Consider the following 26,075-nt stretch of genomic DNA (forward strand, 5'->3'; position numbering starts at 1 on the left):
ATTTTTGTATGTATACTGTGTTTTGTTCAATTGATAGGACACATTTATTGATCAGAAGCAACAATGTATTTGGGTAAGCACAGGTGAAAGTCATATTAAATAGCCACAGAAAATAAACCCTGGATTCAGCTGGGGTTTACTAAAAAAAAAGAAACTTAGATCAATATATTGGATTGCTCTCTTTTGAAAGAATCTGTAGCCTCAGGAAAGGCAGTATAACTCTGGAAACCCACTTTTGGGAATTTATCCTTAATAAATACTTAAAAGTACAGATAAAATTTATGCTGCAAGATGTTCATTACAGCATTACTTATAAGAGCAACAAATTGGAACCAAGTTACAAAGTAATGCTTCATCCATATGTTGAAATATTTTGCAGCTGTTAAAAATGTTTTAAACCTGGCCAGTGTGGCTCAGTGGTTGAGTGTGGACCTATGAACCAGGAGGTCATGGTTCGTTCGATTCCTAGTAAGGGCACATGCCTGGTTTGCGGGCTTGATCCTTAGTGGGGTGTGTGCAGGAGGCAGCCAATCATTGATTTTCTTTCATCATTGATGTTTCTATCTCTCTCTCCCTCCCTGAAATCAATAAAAAATGTTTTAAAATAATGATTATCACCACAAGTTTATAAAATAAAATGAATATATGCATACATACATATATGCACACATCTATCATGATTAATTATGTTTAAATATGCACAGAAAATAATAATCTCTGAAGAGTAATCTTATGGGTGATTTTTAAAAACCTTCCAGTAATTTTTAATCTTAAGTAAAATAAACATAAGTGGAACCTGAAAACCCCAAATAATATTTTTCTTTTTGCAATAGTGCAATGTAGTCAATAGAAAATAAGTTTTACAACCAGAAAATCCTGGATTTAATCCATTCAGTCTCTCCCTAGAAATGTGATCTTGGCCATCCAGTTACCCTCTTTGAGCTTCTCCACATGCAGCGTCTAGCACATGCTGGCACATATCTCACAGGCTAAGACAAAAGTTAATGTCCTATAGTAGGAATAAGTAAAAATTATTTAGAATCACGTTTCCTAACCTTTTATGAATAAGAAAAGGAATAAAATAGTAATTAATAGCATAAAAATGTTATATTCAGTAGGTCACCATCATCTTATATGTGTGTGTATATGCATATACAAATATACACATAATATGCACTAAGAAACTGGGGGAGAATTATAGGAGAATATAATTTTTTTCATGCTTTTCTATATCTTTCAAGTTTCCAACACTGCTATATATTACCTTTATAAAGGAAGTCTTAAAACTTATTTGTTATCTGAAAAAGTAAAATACTGAGACCAAATCAAGTCTTGAATGGGTTAAGATACCCTAATGATGTGATCCTCCACTGTCTGCTCTCTTTTCTCACTCCTTTATAATATTCATCTCTTACTCTCCTTTCTTCTGTTTTTGTCCCTCTGTTTTTCATCCTATTCAATGTACCCAGGAGTTTTTATTCTTGGAATTTATATAAAAGTTCTTTATGGAGTGTCTTAGGATTTTCAGAGGAAAGGTGTACGATAGCCTATCTTGAAACAGTATGTGCCCTGGTAGCATAGAAACCCCTGGGCTCAGGAGTCCAACAGACCTGAGTCTGAATCCTGGTTTAGTCACAGTTTCCTCTTTTTTTAAAAGAGGGATGACAATTCCAATTTTGCAGATTTAAAATATTAATCAAATGCAACTCAGGTAATGCATAGGAAAATACCTATCTAAGTGCCTGCTTTTCAATAATTATTTTTCTTTATCCTGTGCTAATTTAAACATTAAAAATTTGGATTGTGCACAGGAAAAAATACTCTGCAAAAGTATTTATGAAAAATTGTGATTTAAGATAGTACATTTGTATTCAATGGGTTCCTAAAGCAGAACTTATGGCCAAATAATGGCTACTGAGAATGAAAATGCTAACTTTGTACTAAATTGTAGACTATCTGTGAGACTATCTAGACTTTTTACCAGAAACAGCACACATTTTTGCTATCATACTCAAAGTTCAGGTTAGTGTAGTTAAAATCTAGGTATATAAAAAATTGCCAAGGCTTTTATAGGATTTTATGGACCCACCCCCTACCCGCTACCACATGTGTAAATTTTGGTCACTGTAGTGATTAGACAGATATTTTTAAAAAATAACACAATCATTATATTTGATATAAAATTCAATAATACTTTCATCCTCATTGAATAAGTACCAAAGAGCTATCCCTTAATAAACAAGTTTCTGTCCTTTGACACACAATAAAGTATATATATATATATATATATATATATATATATATATATATATACACACACACACACACACACATATATATATCCCACTCTACAGCAGTATTCTATACACACTTCTTAGCACTGACTTAATATAATTCAAAGATTATTCCATGAATCCAAATAGACCCATCTCTTTGTTTTTAAAAGATTCCTAATGTATATCATATTGGTGAATATGTAGGTATTACCAATCTTTTATTAAAATCAATGTTGCAATGAATACTTGAGATATGTCTTTGCTTACATGTCCCACTATATGCATGGCTTACATTCAAAATTTACATCCTATGTAATAAAGAAGTAACATGCAAACTGACCATCATGCCCTTGAACAAGATGGCCACCCCCATGTGGTCACAAGATGGCCACCACAAGATGGCCAGCAGGATAGAGCAGTTGTGGGTGATCAGGCCAGCAGGGGAGGGCAGTTAGGGGCAACCAGGCCAGCAGGGGAGGGCAGTTGGGGGCAACCAGGCATGCAGGAGAGGGCAGTTAGGGGTGACCGGGCTGGCAGGGGAGCAGTTAGGCATCGATCAGGCTGGCAGGGAAGTGGTTAGGGGGTGATCAAGCTGGCAGGCAGGCAAGTGGTTGGGAGCCAGCAGTCCCGGATTGTGAGAGGGATGTCTGACTGCCGGTTTAGGCCCGATCCCACAGGGATCGGCAGTCGGACACCCCCTAAGGGGTCCCAGATTGGAGAGGGTGCAGGCTGGGCTGAGGGACATCTCCTTCTCACCCCCTTCCCCCCCCCCCAGTGCACGAATTTCATGCACCAGGCCTCTAGTATATATATGAAAAACTAAATTGTCCTCTGAAGAGGTTGAACTAACTTTCAGTCCAACAATCCTGGAGAATAAAGGAAATCTGCCTCCGCTGACATCTCCTATTTTTCACCTCTTCATTGTTACTGTTTTATCTCCTTCCAAATTTTCTGCTCTCTTCCTTTCCCTGATAATAAGAATTACTCTTAGCAACAGAAACTAATTCATACTAAAGTATAAATGTCCACTAACATCTTCCTCTGTATTTCTCTCATAGAGTTTTCACTGCTAAGAAATGGAAATTTTGGGCTAAAGCAAACATACTCATAGGATGCTGTGGCCAAGAGTATGAATTACAGGTTCAAGGTGGCTGGGTATGAATCATGGCTGGGTGTGAATCATGATGTGGCTACACCTGGCTGAGTGATCTTGAGAAAGTTATCTTTCTCTCTCTCCTTGTCTTTCTCAATTAAGGTATTTACATTCTAAAATACCAGTATTTATTTCATAGACTTACTGTGAAGTTTCAAATAAGAGAACATATATGAAAACATTTTTAAAGTGCTTGACTATTAGTAAAAGCTCAATACTTTACTGTTATTAATTTCAGACATGAGCAGGTAATTCTGGCTCCTAGGTAACCAGAAATCTTGTCACATTGCTTTGTACTTTTAGTTATAGTATGAGGAAGTAAAAAGAGCTGGGAAGGTCTGTGTTTGAGTCCCTTCCAAGCTACAAGGAAGCACAATCTTGGGAAAGTAACCTCCACTTTCTAATCTCAATTTCCTTGTCTATAAAATCCTGACCTCATAGGAGTCTTAGGAAGCCGAACGAAAGAATGTTTATGTGTAAAAGAGCTTTGCAACCAAAAAAGCATTGAACATATGTTAATTATTATACTAGAAAATTTCCATTCCAGTCAGAGATTATTGTTATATTCTTAGTTAATATTCATGCATCAGAGATATAAAAATAAGTAATAAAGGAAACTTATTACATGTTTCTACTTTAATAAAATTCTATTTAAAAAAATCAAAAGTTCATGGCTAAAAAGTCATGGACTAAAAAGTTTATGCATTTTTAAATTGAGTTTTTGTGTTCCTAATTAATTTTAAAAAGCAAAATATTAATGCTATATCTTCCTTCATGATTCAAACGTGTTTTTTCTTTCCATTGTAATTCCAGGCTATGATGCCAATTTTCAATTTCTTTTCTGGAAAAGTTCATTTTTATAGTGTGATGTTGGTGTCAACCAATATAAAAATTAGATCTTATAATACAATTAAGAAAAAGAACAGTGAATTTTGAATGATCATACCACAAATAGACCCAAATGTAATGAGTTATTTCTTCTATTCTTGAGCTGTTGTCCTCATTCATTGTATTACATGTTTGAAAAGGAGTCCCTTACCAATTAATGAGATGATGCATATGGAAAAACTCAGTAAACTGCAAAGAGCTGCAACAGGCAGGATCCTATATAATAAAAGGCCAATATGTAAATCGACCGAATGGTGGAACAACTGGTTGCTATGAAGCACACTGACCACCAGGGGGCAGATGATCAACGCAGGAGCTGCCCCCTGGTGGTCAGTGCATTCCCACAGCGGGGAGCACTGCTCAGCCAGAAGCCCTGAGCTGGGCTCACGGCTGGTGAGCACAGTGGCAGGGGTGGGAGCCTCTCCCGCCTCTGCGGCAGCACTACAGATGTTCTTCTGCTGGCTTAGCTCCGCTCTCCAGAGGGAGCGGGCCTAAGCCATCAGTCAGACATCCCCCTGAAGGCTTCCAGACTGTGAGAGGGTGCAGGCTGGGCTGAGGGAACCACCCCCCACCCCCCGCCTAGTACATGAATTTCGTGCACCGGGCCCCTAGTGTTAATATAATTCATTTCACCAGGAAGATACCTAATAGGCATCTCAAACATGGTCAAACCAAATTTGATCCCCACCCCTCACCCAGAACTGCTCTTCCTGCCATTTTCCCATCTCAGTTCATGGCAACTCCATCTTTCCAGTTGCTCAGGTCAGAAACCTCAAGAGTTACTACTGATTTCTCTGGTTTTCTTTTCTCAACTTATATCTAATGTGCCAGTAAATTCTATCAGCTTCACCCTTCAAATATTTCTCACCACCCCTGCAGCCCCTACATTGGTGCAGGTCATTAGCAACTCTTGCCAGGATTATTGCAACAGGGTGCCACCTGCTCCCCGTATTCATTTTCTCCATTGTATTTACTTATAATTATTGGTCCCCTCCCTCAAGAATGCAAGCTCCACAATGGAAGGGGGCTGTCTGTTTTGTTCACCTTTGCATCCCTTGTGCCTAGAATAGTGGCTGTCATGTAGAAGACACTCATATTTACTGATAAAAAAACCCAGACAGCCTCTTAACTGGTCCTCCTGCTTTAATTCTTACACCCCCCGCCCCCCCCCGCAATCAATTTCCAACAAAGCCTTCAAAGTGTTTCTATTAAAACCTAGGTAGTCTCACTCTGCTGTTCCCCGTCTCACTCCCAGCAATTGCCAAAGTCCTTACAATGGCCTATAAGAACTTACATTATTTGTCCTCCGAGCTCCCAAACTCATCCACTTGAGCTCTCTGACCTCTCCTCCTCCTACTCTTTCACCCACTCCCTCACTTTGTTCTCACCACTCTGGCCTCTGGGCTGTCCCAGGCTGCACTGGCTGTTCCTTCTGCTTGGAAAACTCTCCCTAGAGTTCCATGGCTCACCCTCTCATTCCTGTTCAAATCTGAGGTCCATTCAAATTTCCCTGCTCAGAGAGGCTTTCTCCTACTACCCTGCTTATATCTGTATCCCACCCCCACTACTCCTACCTTCTGCTTTATTTTCCTATGTAGCACTTACATATCACCATCTTACATCATTCCTATTTTATTTACTATTTTGTTTCCTGTCCTCCCTCTCTAAAATAAAAAGCTCCATACAATCAGGGATTTTTATCTCTTTCATTTCCTGCTGAATCATAGCACCTAGAACACTGCTTGGCATGTAGTTGATGGTCAATAACCATTTACTAAATGAATGAAAGAACTGACATCCTCTACTGGGTATCAAAACCCACAAAGGTAGTTAGTCAGCAGGATTAAAACACAACCGTTGGGAATTACTCTACAGGTTATCCCTTCTATTTGTCATGGTATCCTAAAGAGGTCTGGCATAGTATATCAATCTTCCTCCAAACAAATCAACAGTACAATAGCTGTCCTTGAGAGAGAGCAGAACTGTTACCGGCACCCTTACTCCTCTTTTTTTTTAGGGCACAAGTAAGGATTTCCCATTATAATGTATTTATTTCATAGGCAGATTTTCCCCCAAATCTGCCTTATCCTGTCTTTCTGGCCACAGTTGCAAAGTTGAGTACTGGTGCCAGAGGCAACTGATTAGTTTAAAAATACATACTCTGCTTTAGGCTGACATCCATTTGTATTTCATTAAAAGAGGATATTGCAATGATGCCTTGGACTTTTAACTGTCTACAGCACAGCACATCTGTCACCCCAGTTCGTCCTGACACTCAGCCTGGGAGAGTGGCTAGAGCAGTTATAGTGTTATTCCCATTAACAGGTAAGGGAGTCGAAGTCCAGAAAAGTTGGTAATATGGGAGACCCTGGGCATGATTTCCTACTTTTACCTTTAAGCTCTTTTTACTTGAAAATCAAATTTAGACATACTGTTGGGTGTTGAACATCTGTAGTTAATACCCTGTCATGATGTTTCTTCTGGCTAAAGCTGAGCTCTAATAAACTGATAAAGATAAACAGGATCCAACCATCCTGTGGTTTTAATTTCTAAGAAGGCACATAATTGATGAAACTATATTTTTGCCCTAAATTTTTATCCAGTGGTAATCCAATTTTAGACACATCCCCGATCCACAAACTGGTTTCTTTTTTTTCCCACTTTTTTTTTATTAAGGTATTATATGTGTACATATCTTACCATTGTCCCCCCCACCCCACACCCATACATGCCCTCACCCCCCAGAGTTTTGTGTCCATTGGTTATGCTTATATGCATGCATACAAGTCCTTCGGTTGATCTCTTATCTCCCCCACCTCTCCCTAACCTTCCCTCTATAATTTGACAGTCTGTTTGATGCTTTACTGTCTCTGTATCTATATTTTTGTTCATCAGTTTATAATGTTCTTTATTATACATAAATGAGTGAGATCATGTGGTATTTCACAACTGGTTTCTGAAGAAAAGTTCTGTCTTCTCTCTCAGACGTAAAACACCAGAATGTTATCCCTACTAAATGACTTAGTAGTCACCCCCTCCACAAAAACCTTTACCTGAGGCCCTGCACCTGGACCAAACTCCTTCCCCTAAGTCCTCCTGTAGCATCCATGCGTGCCTTTGCCCCATGTTGCCCATGAAAACCATCCGTTTACCAGCAGTTTCCCTCTATAAATCCCATATTTCTTTAGAGTGGGATTAATTTATCCCAGCAGTTAAACTCAGTTATTGGCTCATGACAAGTGTTCACTATATGAAGGCTGAATGAAGGAAGGTAGACATCAAAGATGAATGTTAAAGGAGGAGGTGGGGGCTATTTAATGCCTATTATTTCTTCCCTTGCATACACCATAGTCCCTCTTCACTCCCTCACTCATTGTACAGATTGGAAGTAGAAAATGGACTGTCCCACCCTCTTCCTCGCCTCTCTCATATAGGAAGACAGGTGCTGGCAGGAAGCACATAGCCTTCATCTCTACATGGAGGGTAGATCCTATGTAGCAAGGCCTACAATGGTATAGCACTTCCAGTGATAGGTAGATTTGTCTGTGTAATTCGGAAGCACATTTGCCCAGAGTTATAAACTATATTCTCTAATACTAGAAGTTATAACCTGGTCTTCCATCTCATTTTTTTCTTGCATTTTATTTATCAACTAGAGGCCTGGTGCACGAAATTCGTGCACTGGGGTGTGGGGTGTGGGGGGAGAGTGTCCCTCAGCCCAACCTGCACCCTCTCCAATCTGGGACCCCTTGGGGGATGTCCGATTACTGTGGGATCGGGCCTGAACAGGCAGTCGGACATCCTTTTCACAAACCGGGACTGCTGGCTCCCAACTGCTCGCCTGCCTGCTTGATTGCCCCTAACCGCTTCTGCCTGCCAGCCTGATCACCCCCTAACCACTCCCCTGCCAGCCTGATTGATGCCTAACTGCTCCCCTGCCGGCCCGAACGTTCCCAACTGCCCTCCTCTGACAGCCCGGTCACCCCCAAATGCCCTCCCCTGCATATTCCCTCTTTATTAAATAGGGTTTTTTCTTTAACATATTGGACAGCCCTAACTGGTTTGGCTCAGTGGATGGAATGATGGCCTGCAGACTCAAGGGTCCCAGGTTTGATTCCGGTCAAGGCCATGTACCTTGGTTGGGGGCACATACCCAGTGGGGAGTGTGCAGGAGGCAGCTGATCGATGTTTCTCTCTCATAGATGTTTCTAACTCTCTATCCCATTCCCTTCCTCTCTGTAAAAAATCAATAAAATGTATTAAAAGAAAAAGAGAAACATTTAAGATTCCTCCATATCTGCCTGGCTGGTGTGACTCAGTGGTTGAGACCCCAGGCTGCCACTGGGAGGGGATTGCTCCCTGGGGCTGCGCACCCCTCCCAGGCTGAGACCCCAGGCTGGGGCTGGGTGGGGATCACTCCCTGGGGATGTTCGCCCCTCCCAGGCTGAGACCCCAGGCTGCAGGTGTGTGTGTGGGATCACTCCATGGTGAGTGAATTTGTTTTTGTTTTTTATAAAGGGTCAGGAGGGCCTCTGGGCAGCATTCTGCCAGGCTGCTTATGCTGCCAGCTTTCAGTGGCAGCCCTCCCTGGAACTGGGGGACTCTGGCGGGGCTTAGAGGACTCAGCACCGCCATCTTGTGGCTATGGGCGCCACCATTTTTGTCGTGGAGTGACGGTTAATTTGCATATCACTCTTTTATTATATAGGATTGGCTCAGAAATCAGGGTATAGAAGAGGACATTTTGTGGGGGCCCTTAAACCCCTTCTCAATGTGGACCAGTAGGTGTTGAGATTTTTAATTGGAGACAGTTCAGAACAGTGGACCCAAAAGGCATGGACCTGATTTCAGTGCTGAGTAGCTTCTACACATTCTAAAGACATATTTCACCATTACCCAGCCTGGAGCCTTCCACGGATAATAAAATGCTCCAATTGATTTGGCAGTGGTGCTTATCATGGCTGATTTCACACAATCCTGCTGGGTAGGTATTGTCAACCACATTTTACAGATGAGAAAACTGTGATTCAAGGAGAAATTAATAATTTGAAAGGTGGGGATTCAAGCCCCTATCCTTTGGACTTCAATAGCTGCACATGGTATTTCTGCTCTTCTGCAGTGACTCAGAAAAGTCCCAGCCCCATTACTAGATAATACACAACGAATGCATGACACATTGAATTTAGAGTAGAAGTGAGGATATGTTTATATAGAATAGGTAGAATATTACTATAAGGCTTTTAAAAGACTGTGTCATTGTCCTGTATAGACAGGGAAAAGTGGAGCAGAAAAGTGGGATACAGAGGCATGTGGCTGACAATCTGTAAGCCAATATCCCCAGCGACTAGATTTTAATAGTTCGGGGTGGTTATTTCTCTGACTTGTTTAAAAATTTTACATTAATATGCAATCAGCAGGACACACCTATGAGCCTCTGCTTCTCAGAAGCTTCTTTCTAAGCTGAGCTTCCAAGATCTGTAGACCTAAACCAAGCCTAGTCTGCTTCCTATGTCATTGGACACTCAGGGCTTTCTTCTTTGCAGAAAGTGTTGAACACTTTTTACTAAGAGAAGTAAGTCTCCCCAAAATTATCCCTGGACCCTCAACATTTTTTTCTGTAAAACCAGAATCCATGCTCAATGCCATTCACTTCTGCATGTATTATCAAATTGAATAAGTACTAGATAACCCAAAGCTTACTCTCAAACATGTCCATGAGGGACTCTAGACATTTTGATTCAGTGTCCCCAGAATTAAATCTAATGAACACAGTATCAACAGAAGATCATTTCTCCTCTTTGGCTGTTTCCCACCTGCACCCAATACCAACACTGAAATGTAAGGAAGATGAGAAGCCTGACTCATCATTCACTATACTCATCTAAGTGGTAGCCCAATCCCAAAGCTCATGTCTACTAAACATCCCCCTCAAGCTCTCCTCCATTCAGCTTCTATAACTGCTGCTCAAGTTCTTGATCTTAACACCTCTTTCCTGATATATTCTAATAGTTTCCTCAGTAGATTCCTTGTGTCTAGTCTCACCACCTTTAAAGATCTCCTCTTCTTAGGGTCACTGTCACAGTTCCTAACATTTCCTACACACTCCGATCCCTCTGTAAAGCTTTAGGGAAGGTGCTCATCACACCCTTTGTCAAGATTAGACAGTCCATCCATCATCTGAAACTATGCCTCCAGCCATCATTATTTTTTGTCATTGTTCCAGGTACTAATAAAAATCAACTTTGTGTGGTCTATCCTCTTGTGATCTATAAAATATCAGTACTGTTCTCCCTCTAATTCTTCAAGTAACAATTCATACAATCCAAAAAGGTTTTGAAATCCTATATTGTCTGACCTCACGTTCCCAGATGATTCAGAGAAGAACGAAGTGTTCTTTTCTCTTTCCACCCACTTCTACCTTTTATCTCCTCCCCTTCCCAGCCTCGCCAAGCAAATTCCATGACTACTAGCTCATCAGATCACTTCTGCCAGGCTCTTACTTTTGGTGAATATTTAGTGTACATATCTTTGCATTGCTACTTTGGTCTAAACTTTTTTTCCATTTGATATGTGAGGTGTATAACCTTCACACTCATCAAGTGCATTTATCTGGGACTGTAAATCACTGGAAGGCAGGGCTGTACAGAAGTATGAGGAAATTTTTTGCTAATAAAGATTCATTCAAGTAGATTCTGTTTGATGATCCTGAGGGTAGCATTCAAAGCCACTCAAATGATATGCAAAATTTAATAATTTTAATAATTCATAACTTGATTTCAGTCCTGGGAATGTAGTTATACCATTTTATCCACCCAAACACCCAATCATTTCCACATTTGGAGTAGTTGGTAGTACCCTAGAGTGGTGTTCAAGTTGATATGGTGTTGGCTCTGAAAACTCATGCTATGACCATGGTTGGGGATCTGTGACTATCACTAGAGTCTATGCAGAGAGAGACTAAGCTTAGGTGTGGATCCAAGTGTACACAGCCTCATCAGTGACGGCGGCCTTGTCTCAGCCATACTTACTTGGTGAGGTGGGGGAGGCTGCACCTCCTTCTGTTGACGTGGTTGGAGGCTTTGTGTCTGGCACCGGCAGAGGCACAGGCCTGGCCATTGGTGGTGGCGGCGGTGGTGGCAACATTGGGGTGGGAAGGAATGGGTTGTGCACTTTGCCTTGGCTACTCCCATTGGGCTGCAAGGGTGGAAACAACACAAAACACACACAAGAAAAAGAAGAAACAGACATGAACCATTAGCTGCTTCTTAAAACAAAAGATTCATTAGGCAGCATTTATGTAAATTACTAAGTATTCTAGCTACTTGAATTCTTCCATAAGAGCATATGGGTTGCTGGGTTGTTCTTAAGGCATTCCACAAAAGCATAGTCTTAGGTATACATGCTCAGTGCATCCTAAACTTATTTTTTGAATTACATTGACCATCTTTGCATCCGGTTCTGTAAAATGACCGCCAACCTTTGCTTGGAATGTTTCAATTCTGTATTAACTCCTATCTTTGTCATCATGCTCATGATTATTAAACTAGAGGCCTGGTGCACAGAATTTGTGCACTCGGGGTTGGGGAGGAGGTCCCTCAGCCTGTCCTGCACCCTCTCACAGTCCGGGAGCCCTCGGGGGATGTTCGACTGATGGCCTGCAGTCGGACATCCTTAGCATTGCCACAGAGGCAGGAGAGGCTCCTGCCACTGCCGCGCGCTTGCCAGCCATGAGCCCGGCTTCTGGTGCACTGACCACCAGGGGCAGCTCCTGCATTGAGCGTCTGCCCCCTGGTGGTCAGTGTGCGTCATAGTGACCAGTCATTCGGTTGATTTGCATATTAGCCTTTTATTATATAGGATATTTATTTAATATACTAGAGGCCTGATGCACGAAGATTCGTGCAAGAATGGGCCTTCCTTCCCCTGGCTGCAGGCACCACCTTCACTCCGGCCAGAGCCACCTTTCCGCCTTCCCATGCTGCCCAGAGGCCCGAAGCAGCTGGAGCGGTGTGGAACACCTGCATCATCGCCATGGCGATGACGTAAGCGTCCTGCCCCCTGCCGCTAGGTGCCTGCATATGCAAATTAGCCCACCATTTTTTGTTGGGTTAATTTGCATACTCACTCCTGATTGGCTGGTGGGCGTCGCAAAGGTATGGTCAATTTGCATCTTTCTCTTTTATTAGTGTAGATAAGTGTTTATAGATTGCAGAATTATTCCATTGTCTATTTATATAGATATAATAAAGTTGCCTAAATGTGCATTTGAGATAAAAATATTTTATTTTCACTCCTCTAAGTTGATATTATATAACATTTATTAAATATGTTAAGTGAATGTAAAATATTTCTTACACATATTGTATAACATCAGGCACAGAAACTTTAAAATTCAGCTGTCAAAATTATGCTATGAAAAAAAAATCACTTCTAATTTTGATTTAAATGATGTAAGCATATGTATGCCATGAAGAGTCATATTTATTTAGCTGCCTGATGTTAGAACAGTCAAATAACAGCTCTTTAACAAAAGAACATTTCCCTCTGAAGAAAGCAATAAAATCCATTTTATTTTCAAGTTTTTCCAAATGGTCCCATGAAGAGACCTGCCTCATAGCCTATAAAATGTGGATCAAAATGCAAAACTGGGCATTTGACAGTTATATAGGATGGTGTCAAGACTATTAAAAAAAGTTAGAAATGTAAAGGTCAGATGCTTGATATTGGCGATCACTTCAGCTTTTTCATGGTTTCCCAGGTGGCCTTTATGACTCCAGACTTCAGTGACACTCTTCAACTGACAATAACAGCTCATATTTAGGCTCCGGACCCGAATCAAAATTCAGCTGAAGGAGATGCTGTTGTCCTAGCTTTTAAGCTTAATGATTCTGCAGAGGCAGTTTCACTCCCTCATCGACATTCACTTAGATATTTAGAATTGCTCCTCAAAGACTATCTCGTCTGACGATCAGAATGCTATGCTTTCTTGCCAACAAACTTGCCTGTGTGTTATTTCTGAGTGGGCTAAAAGTCCATAAGTGAACTCTTTAGAATGAGCCAAGCAAATGAATACACAAGCAAAAAGAAGAAAGGCACCATATTGATTTGTTGTCTAGACAGAAATGTATCTGCTAACACATCACCAGACATTAGTCAAAGCTGCCTATTCTGTCTCAGATATGCAGAATCAGGTGTTTCTGCAAGGGAAGAAAATCAGTGGTAGGGCAGTGTGATATAACACTTTAAATCAGGCAATAATAATTAGGGCAAATCTGTGGCTTCATGTGCAGTTACTAGGAGAAAAGGGAAATCACATTCAGCTTTATGCTGGTCATTGTTTACTAGTCATTAGTCTTATTATCAGCCTTGGGATGCAGCTATCCATTGTAAACATGTAGTTCCATAGCTGAAATAAAATTCGTGATTTTTAAAAATTACTTTTACATTTGGAATACTATTTCAAACTGTGATTGTTTGGTTTGAGAGAAAAAAATAAAAACATTCATTTGAAACTACTGAATCCTGTTTAGCTTTATACAAAGATAAGTGGGAAAGATAACTACTTGCAGAAATAACAAACCATAATAAACTGTACTTCTAGCATCTTGAGTTCAAGTACTGGTCAACTTGATCTAAAGTGTTAGAAGACTGTATTTTTAAAAAATATCAACGTAGTTGATCTGAAACATCTGTGTCCCCTTCGCCCCCTAGCTCTCCCTACCACCCCAAACCATTATTTAAAATTATTTGGTCTTTCTATTTTGCTAACTCAATGAGCCCTAGGGTTAGTATGCATGAGGTGGAATTATCAGCCCACGGACCTTGGAAGGTTACAGAGTTCACCCTCGAGATGATTTATATCTGTAAACTTGACAGTTGCGAACTTAACACAAACACTGTTTTTAAACCCTGGCCAATCACTCTTAGGGTAAGTTAACTTTCCCACAATCTAGAATAAATATGACATTTGTCTGCAGTCAGTCAGCACAACATTAGAGCACAATGTCACGTGGTCATAAGGTCTCCCCTTGTTATTTTTACATTTGGTTAATATTTCTAAAGAATTTAGGAAAAAAAAGAGGTTTCCTTACATTGAGGAACCCCACCTGTCCAGCCTGCTGACCAGCATCAGGGCAGACAAGTTGGACAAACTCTTTCAGCGTCTCCTGAGGGTGATAGCGGATGGCTGGGTGTGAGAAGTAAGGCCCAGGCTGCTGGATAATGGGTGATGTCGGAAAATGAAGAGTCGATGGTGTTGCATGTGGACTTGCTGGAGGGAAAGAAAATGTCACAGTTAAGATGAGAAAAGATATGCTTTGACACAGCTTTTAAACCTGATTCAACTTGTTTTTTAAAAAAAATTCTTCTCCTGACCCAATTCATGGCATAGCTCACGTGACAGTTTAACACTGGATAGGTCTGACAGACTTTCTTCCTTAAGGCTCTAAGACAAACATGGAGATTAGATTAGGGTAGAGTTTCAAGCTGTCTTTCTATTTTCAGTGGACATGAGTTATAAAGGCATTAATAATCCTTGGTGAAGCTGAAGATTATTCATTACCTTAAGAGCTCTTTTAATGAAGCAAGCAATAAAAAATGTATTTGGTAGATTAGACCTGATTTAACTGACATTACATATGACAAATTCTAGTGTGCACATATGGATCCCCTTTCATGCTGAGCTATCCATAGACAATATTTCATTGTTAAAGCTCTTATACCCCTTTCAAGGAAATTTCTAGGGACCAATTCAGGATGAAATTTTTTTGAAGTATGTAGTAAATGATCACTTAATGAACCTGTGCAATTTGGTTGCCTCACTTTACATGGAAGGTTTATGTCATCTTTCCTTTCCTTTCCTTTCTTTTCTCTTTTCTTTTCTTTTTTCTATCTAAAGCCAAACTTGAAAATGCATAATGTTAGAGCAGGGGGACCCACAGGCTGAGTAGCCAGTGACCCCTGCTAAACTGTTGGCCCTCTGCTCATAAGAACTGATAAAAGACTCAGAAAACTATTATCCCTTATATTCGAACCCTGCTAAATCTCACTGGTACAGAAAGAAGCTTGCATTAGATTAAAAAACATATGTGAGGTGCTGAATAATTTTTCTGAGAGCACTTCTGCCCTTCAGTTGAAAGGGGTGATCAATAAAACCTGCTGCAGGATAAGAGCAGCCCATGGTGAGGGCCGAAGATACTCAAAGCAAGTAATGCCAGGATAGCAGCTCACATTTCTCAATGAGGGCCAAGAAACAGATCCCAAGTAAAAGCAGATAAGAGTATTTATCTTTTCTTATTTTTATTTAAATTCAAGGAGCCCCTGCAAAGAGAAAACAAAGGAATACCCAAATTTTTGGAGAATAAAATTTTCCTAATACTGAGAAGAACTCATAAAACTAAAGTGAAACCTAAGCAAGATAGGCCATGCTTTCCACCACTCTATATTGGCACAGCCCAGGACTATAAGAAAGGATGCATCCCTAAGAACCCCTGGATGTGGGTTCTTTGCTCCTAACTGGGATATCTTTAGGACTGGCGCATTTTCTGAATAATAATTGAGATGGCTAGGGTTTTGAGATTCAGAATGACATATGTAGTTTTTAAAGAGTTGAAAGAGGGTTTGGAGTAGTAACAACAGTCCAGTCCATATCTTGTAGATGACTTGATGGGACCCTTTCATTCACGCAACCTTTTTTTTTTTTAAATATATTTTATTGATTTTTTACAGAGAGGAAGAGAGAGTTAGAAACATCGATGAGAGAGAAACATCGATCAGCTGCCTCCTGCACACCCCCTACTGGGGATGTGCCCGCAACCAAGGTACATGCCCTTGACCGGAATCGAACCTGGGACCTTTCAGTCCGCAGGCCGACGCTCTATCCACTGAGCCAAACCAGTTTCGGCTATTCACGCAACCTTTAATCTAGCCAATGAGTATTCACAGGCTCCTACTTTGGACTTGGGATACAACATTGAGTCAACACAAATTTTTGTCTTCAATCATTGAGGGCATCTTGAACATAACCTATTCAAACCAGACTTGCTCTTCTCCCAGTCTTCTTCATTTAGTAAATAGTTTTTCCACCCATTTAATGATTCACTGTCATATCCCCAGAAAATGTCTGGCACTCAAATATCTGTTGAAGGTACCATGAATGTTTGAATACATGAGTGGTACAGAAGTGAATAAAATCACCATGCAAATAAATATGGACTTAAAACTTTGGTGTGTTTTTTTCACCTGCCAAAAATCCAGGGAGCTTATAGACAAACTGATCAAACGTAGGACTTTACACAATGTATGATAAATGTTGGGAGCCATATGGTCTCTGAATTAAAACCCACAAGCTAAAAAGTTAATTTGTTCTGGTTATCTTTTAGTCTGCCAATTGTGCTACTGGATTTAAAGAACCAAAAGAATTTTTTCCCCCATCTGATATGGTATGTTCGTTCTTGCTGGTAGTAAGAAACTTTGACCCAGTGCCCTACATTTGACTGAATAGTTTTTAGTTGGGGATAGAATGTGGCATTTCCCCAAGGAGGCTGGGAATGTACTGAGCATAACAAAATGATATACTCAACTTCTGTAGCATGTCAATGACAACAGTGGCTACTCCATTGTCAAGAGCCCCTGGGAGGCAGACCTTAATGATAAAGTGGCACTGCTTCAGGTGCTCAATAAAAAGTGATGAATGATTGTTAGATCATGAAATCGTGGTGGCCAACAGAGAATGATGCCCAGCAAAAAAAAATTCACTGGAGCAAAGACTGGACAGATCAACGTTAAAGGAACTTGATAGAGGAAACAATTCGACAGGATCTTGTAATTCCTCCCTTATCTGTTAATAAACCTCCTCACCTTCTTTTTGTTGTTGTTAAATATGTAAAAGAAAACCATGATCAACTTAAATTTAGACCTTAGTTTCTTGGTTATATTTTACATAAAACAACTTATTCACCTTTTCCTTGTGGCATAGAATTTATTTGAACCCAAACCTGAGAATACATGGTACTAAATGGAGTTAATTCTACAATGACTGACTTATAAGGATCAATTAATTCCTAATTAATACAAGGAAATCACTTAGCCTGTAGTTTCAAATTAGACAATTGCTGAGTATGCATTTCAAAGGGTCATCCTTCACAACCCCTACTTTCTCATGTCTCAGAATTTCGGGCTCAGCCACAGTTCACTGTAGGACTGGACATAAATCATTCAAGACCCTGACCTTTAATTTCTTCAAACAGAAAATAGTTGTGTTGCAGACATTGCAAAGATCTGTTAAATGTGATGAATATATGCTATTTCTCTGGATAACCTGCTCCTCTTCTGAACAATGAGAGCCATAAGGTTTTTGCATTGCTCTAAAGTGCAGACTTAACATTTCAACATGGCGTCAATTTGGTTTTTCTTCTTTCCCATTTCTGGTTTTCTCTCTTTAATATTGAGTTAGATATATTTAGTGTCCCTAAGTTTTTGTCTAAATAGTCTAAAATTATTTTTAGAAAGTGTCAATGGGGTTAAATGAATGGATCAACCAATCAGTCAATTAGTAAAATTCATTAAATGTATTTTGAGATTGTCAGATCAGGCCCTATAAAAGAGAAGCTAGCACTAGGAATCTGGCATGGTGCTAATGCAATGCACAAAGAATGGTGTGAGTCCAAAATTTTGATGGAGAAAAACATCTCTTATGGATGTGTGTGTGTGAGCAGTTGACACAATAAAAAATTATAGCACATTATGTAAATGCATATTTAGAGCCTTTAAAATGTGCATTATTTACTTGAAAGTCAATAAAGGCTTTTCTCAAGTGGTTACAGTTTATTGCAGTGCATCCATCTGTATCCATGTTGATGTTAATACAATTCTGTGTATTAAAAGGCACGACAGAATTGGCTGCTTCTGGGGTCTAATACTCTCAGTCCCCTAGGCCAGGAGCAGCAGAGTGTCAGAAACACTCCCCTCCGGATGGATCTCACTCCTGGTTTAAACTTTAACCACAGGCCAGACTTACTTAAAGCAACTGCTTGGGCTTTTCACAGAGAATACAAATAAGACGGGAAGGAAGAAAATGAGATCAGGTTTCTTGGCTGGAATGGTGTTGCCTACATATTCTGTACAAAGTTACCACAATTAAAAATCAGAGAACCAGAATTTCCCAAAGGGTTAGGGCTCAGTTATTTACTACAAAACGTTCATATGACTGGATATTTAGTATAAAAAGAAAGCAGATCAGGCAGGTTAATTTACATGTTTGCACACTCCTACCCTCCAATTCTTTAAAATTCTCTCTGGGTTTTACTTTTGAAGAGATAATTTTAAAATGAAATATAATACACACACACACACACACACACACACACAAACACACACACACACACATATATGTATATATTTAACTTAAAAATGCTTCCTCTTTTAAATTAGAACTGGGGAAGGAGAAGGTCAAGGTCATTACTATATTTTATGCTGAGAAAATTCTATGATCCAACAAGTGATTCTTAGTGTGAGAATCCACTATATGGAGGTTATAGGTGCCTTTAGACACATTCTAGCTCAAAGAAGATGATGTCAGGGAGGCGTGGCCAGATGGGTTTGGAACCTTGTATTTCATTCTATGTTTTAGGGAAGAAAAAGAGATAAAAAGCAATCCTTCCTTACCATTTTCAGCAGTTCTGCTCAAACTCAACCTCCAAGAATTATAATAACCCTCCCATATTTTTCCTCAAACCGAAATTTCACAGGTTGAAATATGTTCTTCTATTTAACCCTGGCATTGTCTTAATTGTTTTACTTCTTGTCTGTGAAATGTTGCAGATTCTCACATATTGGACAGAGACTCAGATTCTTCTCATGTTAGCATTTGCTTCCTGGTACCAGCCCTTAAATCCTAGTCTCTGAGCTATGGGCAGCTCCAGAGAAAAGCTGTCCAGAGAGTGGCACAAACAATAAAATCTAATCCCCCTTCAGGTGCAGTGTGCTCTTATGGCAGTGTTACACAAGGCCTTCTTACCCCCCAGAAAGGAATGACCAATCCTACATCTTGGCAACTGCAAAACTTTAGTCTCACCATTAATGAAGAGAACAGGTGAGTGGCCACACTGCTTCTCTCTGTTATCAATGTTACAAAAAAAAAACTCATCTACTTTCTGCAGGAGGATGTTCTTTAGACAAAAATAACCATTGTCATGGAGCAAAAGGTGGCATTGAGAACTCGTGACTACTTATATTTAGAAGTAAAGATTGTAATAGGGCAGAGCTCTAACAGGAGAAGAAGGTGGAAGGAAAAAAAATACCTAAAAAAAAGCCTTCTATAAGGGCAAATGGAACTCCAATTGTTTGGGTTGTCAACTACTATGTACTTTGCTTCTTCAGAAATTCAAAAATCACAATATATAACTCCATTATAGCCTACCTAAAGCTGAGAAATCTATCTTAATGAGCCAGACCTGCCACGTATGAAAGCCTAGAAGTTTGAAGTTATGGGATTTATTTTAACAGAGAGACAAGGAAAGAGGAAGTGGCAATGGGTTTCAAAACCTCAGGAGGTGGAACCTTTTCTACATAATAAACCTTTGACTCTATGCAAGCGAAGGCTTTCAAAACATACAGAACACACAGTTAACATCACCGAGATGCATGTGAAAGGACCTGGCTGTGTCAAATGAGGGAAATATGTGACATTGCACCATGACTTGGAAAATACCAGTATTTTTATATTATTGCTACCAGGCAAAGTAACTTTATGCTACAATAGATTTCCAAGATGGTTGATATATTCTATTCCATTTGCATTAAGGGTGGAGATCAAATTACAATGTCTTTTGAGAAAACACAGAGAGAGAGAGAGGCACACAGCAAGGTCTTTTAAAATTTTTATTAAGATCAATTTGAGCTACTTAAAGGCCTTTCTTGCTCAAATACCCTGGCTTATGGTCTATACCAGGGCTGGCAAACATTTTCTGTAAAGGCCAGAGAGTAAATAGTTTAGGCTTTGCAGGCCTCATGGTATTGGTTACAATTACTCAACTTGCTTCTATAGTACAGAAGCAGCCATAGATTTTACATAAGCAAGTGAATGTGACTGTATTCCAATAAAATTTATTTTCAAAAACAGGCAGGGAATGGGATTTGACTTGTGGGCCGATTTGCTGGCCCCTGGTGCAGACCCACTAATTCCTGTTCTCTTTCCAGACACCTGCCAGGCACTGCTTGTGAGTGAGCACCTGACAATCACTGCTCCTTCCCCCTCTTGCCTGCCATTCTGTGTCATCCCTACAGCCTCACGTTTTTGAAGCTTCCCAAGGCAATCTGCTTGCTTTCTGTATCTCCACTGACTACCCATGGCCACTTTTCTTTTGTCTTTATTGGGCGTTTGTAACTTTTGACTACCTTCACCCATTTCCCCATCACTGTAGCTCTTTGATTATCCCTCTTCATGGTTATTTAACATGCCTTGGTCTGTGCTGGTTTCCCATACCTGTGTGTGTGTGCGTGTGTGTGTGTATCATTTCAAGTTAAACATATGAGTCAGAAAGGCAGAGTGGTATAATATGAGGACATAGACTTTGGAGTCAGATAGACTTGGTTAAATTCTAGCTCTATCATTTACCTACCAGCTATGCTTCAAGTTTCTGAACATCTCTATGACTCAGTTTTGCTATCTGAATAATGGAGCTAATAATGCCTCAGATTTATTAAGAGGATTAAATGAGACAATGTATGTAAAGCATATGGTATAGTTCCTGACTATATGGTTAAATAATCAATAAATAGCTTCTTTTATTGGTAATACAATTATAGATAGTGATGAGGATAGGAAATGAATAAATTGGAATTTGCTCCTACATGCTAGGACCTGTTCTGATTGCAGAACATACAGGGGGAAAGAAATGGTAAGTAAGAGTAGGAGGTACCTGTTGCCTACCTGTCTTTTAGATAAATGAAAACATAAATATTGATTAAAGTATGTACTATTGGTACAGCTATGACATGAGGGTCTTGAAAAAAATTCCATAAATAACAAAATGTGTAACCAAAGCAATAGCAATAACCTTGATCTAACAGTCATAGAACAATATAGGTTATTTTTGACCAAATATATTTTGCATCCCTACCTTTGCTTAATATTAGACTCTGACACTTAACCTAGAAAAGTAGAACTATGGGGTTGTCTTTCTTTATAGACTCTATTTTTCACATAAATCTCTAACCCTTGAGCATCCACACTGACCCTTTCACCATGTAGACCCTGCTACCTGGCATACTTCCAACCTAACCCAATTCTGAGCATGGCCTCCCCAAATCCAGATAGAATGGAAATCGCCATCATTTCCCTTGAAAGGCCCAGCATGTTAGTTATTTGGAGTTACTTATCAGAGATATAATACATATTGAACGCTAAAAAAGTTTTTTAGAAGATCTGGGGTACTTTTTTAGGAACATTTTCTACTTAGACAAAAGGACTTGGGTTTAGTTTTGTTTCTGCCACAATCTGGCTTATAAGTGTTGGCAACCTCTCTCTCCTCCAGTTTTATCACCTGCAAAATGAGGAGTCTGAGCTGAACCACTGAAGCTCAACTCACCTGGCTTCACATTCCAGTGTCATAGAGAACTCAGTCTCTGGGATGACACCTGACAATAATTCAGTACAAGTGATGCATAGGAATAGCACTAAAATCCAAAAAATCTGAAGCAAGGGAGCATGTGTCTATGAAAAGAAATTATTTTTAAAATGTTTCTGGCATATTAAGTTCTAGGGCATATATGAGACTCAGTCTCTAAGATACCTTGGTTTCAGGAGGGCTGTAATATTTAGAGTTTAAAAATCCCGAGGGTGCTAGTTCAAGCTGTGTGAGAGAATCCCAGCTTCTGGATCCTGACAGGACCTCCTCTCTGAATTGACCATGTTCAGGCACTAATTGCCCAAGCCACCATGGTGGCTGATGTGAAATGCGTTCAAATTCCACACAGCAGCTGCGATTCCTGGAGACACGAATAGTGACTATTTAATAGGCAAAGTTGACAAGCCTCCAGTTCCATGGAGGGAACCTGAGCTTTTACACAATATGCAAGCTATACTATGAGATAAGAGATGAAGAATAAAAAACAAATCAAAACATTAAAAAAAACAACCCCCAGAGATTGGGTGATCACAGGGTCAGCAGAACCAGGCAGGGAATCCTGTGGGAAGTGCACTGGATCACAGACTGCAGTCCTGCGGGGGAGTTTCACAAGTGAAACCTGTGGAGGCACTGCAGCCTCTTGGAGGATTGCCAAGTGCTAGAACCTGAGATCTTTGCATACTTTGCTGACATTAAAAACCAAAAAAGGCAAAAACAAGCAAATAAACAAACAAAAACCCTGGGACAAACACACAAAGCCAGACTGACTTGCAGCACTCCCCGCCACCAAATCCTCAGGCTCACACTGCCCTGTAAGCCCCCTTTCTGAATCATGAGATTGCTAATGCATAGGTTACTTTCAAAGTATCCTCCTGAATTAGAAATAGATTCCTGGATTCACCCCATAAGATTTAAGGGTTTGTTCCCTCTGTTGGTAGATTTCTCATGAGGGGAGGAAGGATGAGAAAATTAGTCCAGTGTTTGAAATCAGGGGATCAAGTCGCCTTTTTAAAATTTTAATTTCATTTATTTAAATTTCCAATTACAGTTGACATACAATATTATATTAGTTTCAGGTGTACAACATAGTGATTTGGCATTTATATCACTATGTAAGTTATAGTACCCACCTGGCATCACACAGTTATTACAATACTAGTGGCCTGGTGCACGAATTTGTGCACATTGAAAGAAAATTAATTAGAAGAAATATTTTAATATCACTATTTGCCCTTTCTCTATAATAGAAGTGTCAAGCAAATTCACGATTGATAATAACAGATCAATACACCTCTGTGCGATTGGCGCGAGCGAGAGCTTTATATGTATTATGCATATACGAGTCAACTTAGCCTTTTATATATATGGAATAAACTTGCTTAATTAGACCGGCTTTCTGATGTAGCTAAACTTTTTCCAGCCCAGTGAAGCACCCGAATTGTCAGCAACACAGCAGTAAATATCAACACGAAGCAGATTATTATTGTAGATCATTCAGGGAGAACAAAGGTAAAATATTTAACTGCAGCAGTGTTTGACTATATTCTGCACAGTGAGAAAACCTGAAGTCATTTTCAAGGTCCACCATTTCTTACTTCTTTTCAGTTGGGTCAAGTTTCTAAATCTCCGTTTTCCAGCTAATGAAAAGAAAATAGGATTCCACTGAGTCTCCTATCTACCTACTCCAGGACTTCTGTGAGGATCAAATGAGATAAAGCACGAGAAAATGCTTCACAGATATTTGGTTACAGTGTAAAGTGTTTCCACCTGGCTATAAAGCAAGTCGTATTCCTGGGCTGAAGAAACTGCAAGGAGGCTAGTCACTAGGGAGAGGAAGCCAGGTGTTGCTATGTGACGTCATTACCCAGACAGACACTTAGCATATTAGCCATATATATATATATATATATATATATATATATATATATATATATACACACACACATACAGATTACTGACTATATTCTCCATGATGTACTTTACACAGGGGATCAAGTTTTTATCCCAGGTTGAGTATCAACTAGCTCTGTGTCAGCCTCCTATGCTCCTTAGCATTCTCTACTGCAAAATGAAAATTATGTCTTGAATGGGTTTAGAGCTCAGTTATTCTTGGTTTGAAATCATTCATTCCCTATGTTCATTTGGCAAAGTTACTTAACATTTCCAAGCCTGCAATTGCTTGTGGCAAACTGGGTAAAACAGCACAAATTAAAAATTTTCTTCTAAGGATTAGAAGTAGTGTATGTAGGTGCCAAGTACATAGTGGGCTCACTCACTTAAAAAGAATGTGTTGAGAATCTACTATGTTCCAGACAGTATGCTAGATCCTGGTTTATTTCTCATTCTTAGAATTGTTTTTTAGAATAAATGAAGATATATGAAAAGTAACCAGAGTCATACAACGCAATGTGATGACGTAAGACAAATGGAGGTCGATGGTGCGGACTCAGCCTGGATTTTACCTGTGCTCTGCAGAAATCTGTCACCTGGCTAGCGTGTGAGCTGAGCCCATTGTCCAGCACTCAGGACAGCTTTGCTCTGACCTCCTGCTGTGGACAGCTATTAGTTTTGCCTGCCCAGCAGTCCTTCGCCCTTTCCCCTGGAAATAGAGCTCTGATAGTTTCTTTGTGTAACTATCCTTCCCTCATCCTCAGTCTGTGTGGTTGTGATAGACTTAACCCTACCCCCTGGCTGACATATGGGCATGTAACCGAGGCTACACCAATAAGCCCCATTACCTTTTAAGCATAAGGATTGTTTTTCAAGTGAGCAAATGACCCAAACCAGCTGATCAGAGCCATAAGAACTGAGGAGTAGGATCTTTCCTCCGTCTATTGTGAAAGCTGTTTTCTTTCCTTGGGATTGTTAAATTGGTAGGAATTGCACCTGGAGCTGATCACATCATTAGTGCCACAATCTCAGGAGCTTTAACTTAACTGGGGAGCTCACACAGAGGACAGGAGGGCTGTGAGAGAAAAAGAGATACACAGATTTCTGAAGGCATCACCGGAGCATCTGGATTCAGCTCTACTTGATGCCATACCCCCTAGACTTTTCAGTTACGTGCACCAATCTATGATGTCCTTTTGAGGGAATGGAGGAATGATTAAGCAATTTGGTTTGGTTTCTTTCACCAACAAGAGGACTTCTAAGAAACCTTGTGCAGACCACTGCCTTCATCGGGTATGCATAGGTGGGTCTATGGTGTGTGTGTGTGTGTGTGTGTGTGTGTGTGTGTGTGTGTGTGTGTGTGTGAGAGAGAGAGAGAGAGTGAGTTACAAGGGACAGCAGCTTCTTTTGTCAAGAAGAGTTTTAAAGAGTTGAAAGAGTCCTTATTAACATAGTGTGTGTTCATTACTGGGTACGTAACCACTCAACAACTCTTATTCAAGAAGACCTAGAAAAATCCCTCAAAGATGACAAGGTTTTCTAAATTCATACTGCATGCCAATAGAAGGGAGCCACACAAACTGACCCAAATAAATCCAAATCTCCACAAGTCCTTTATATACCTATGCTTTGTTATCCCTTTCTTGCACACTCCAATCATTAATCTCATCATAGTAATAATTATTTGTTTAATGTCTGTCTATTCTGCTAGATTGGAGGGGCAGGACTGTGTCATCTGGTTTGTTCATTAGGACCCAGCACCGTGCTTGGCAGATGGTAAGTGCTCAAGAATTATTTGCTGAATTGATTATTATAAAGAGCAGACCCTTGTAAACGACAAAGGTGCTTATCCCTTTAGCAAGAGCCATACCTGAACGAAGACATGCCAAGAGAAGTCTCCACCACGGCCAAAGGGATACCTGTCATGGGGGACAGGCCACTTGCCCCACTGGGGAGATCCCCCTGATCACTAGCCAAACAAGAGTGATGGGATAAGGTAACCCGTCTGGCTCACATCTCCCTCGCTAGGAATATGTGGCTCCCCCAGGAGAGGAAAGGCACACACTCCTTCTGGACCCACCAGTCCAAGTGGAAAGAGAAAACTGGGGATGGGGAGTGAGGAATAAAGGAAGTGAGCATCCTTTCAAGAGAACCACATGCAAAAAAGCAACTAACGATATGTGGACAGGGGAATCTGACAGTGAACATTTAGTAACACAGGACAGGCAATCTGATAGGTAG

The 26,075-nt window shown here is 40.2% G+C and overlaps 1 protein-coding gene across 5 annotated transcripts in view; it reads right to left on the bottom strand.

Annotated features, from left to right (window-relative positions):
* The window catches only part of NFIA (nuclear factor I A), a 366,953-nt gene that overhangs the window by 43,298 nt on the left and 297,580 nt on the right, over positions 1-26,075 (bottom strand). For 4 of the 5 annotated variants that reach the window (XM_079776639.1, XM_079776636.1, XM_079776640.1 and 1 more), the window contains 2 exons: positions 14,409-14,587; positions 11,346-11,511 (listed from right to left, as the gene is read on the bottom strand). In XM_079776639.1, coding sequence (XP_079632765.1) covers positions 11,346-11,511; positions 14,409-14,587 — 345 coding nt within the window. The remainder of the gene's footprint in view (positions 1-11,345; positions 11,512-14,408; positions 14,588-26,075) is intronic. The other variant, XM_079776638.1, reaches the window with a different exon arrangement.

Source organism: Cnephaeus nilssonii, assembly GCF_951640355.1.
Source record: "Cnephaeus nilssonii genome assembly, chromosome: 7".
NCBI lineage: Eukaryota > Metazoa > Chordata > Mammalia > Chiroptera > Vespertilionidae > Cnephaeus > Cnephaeus nilssonii.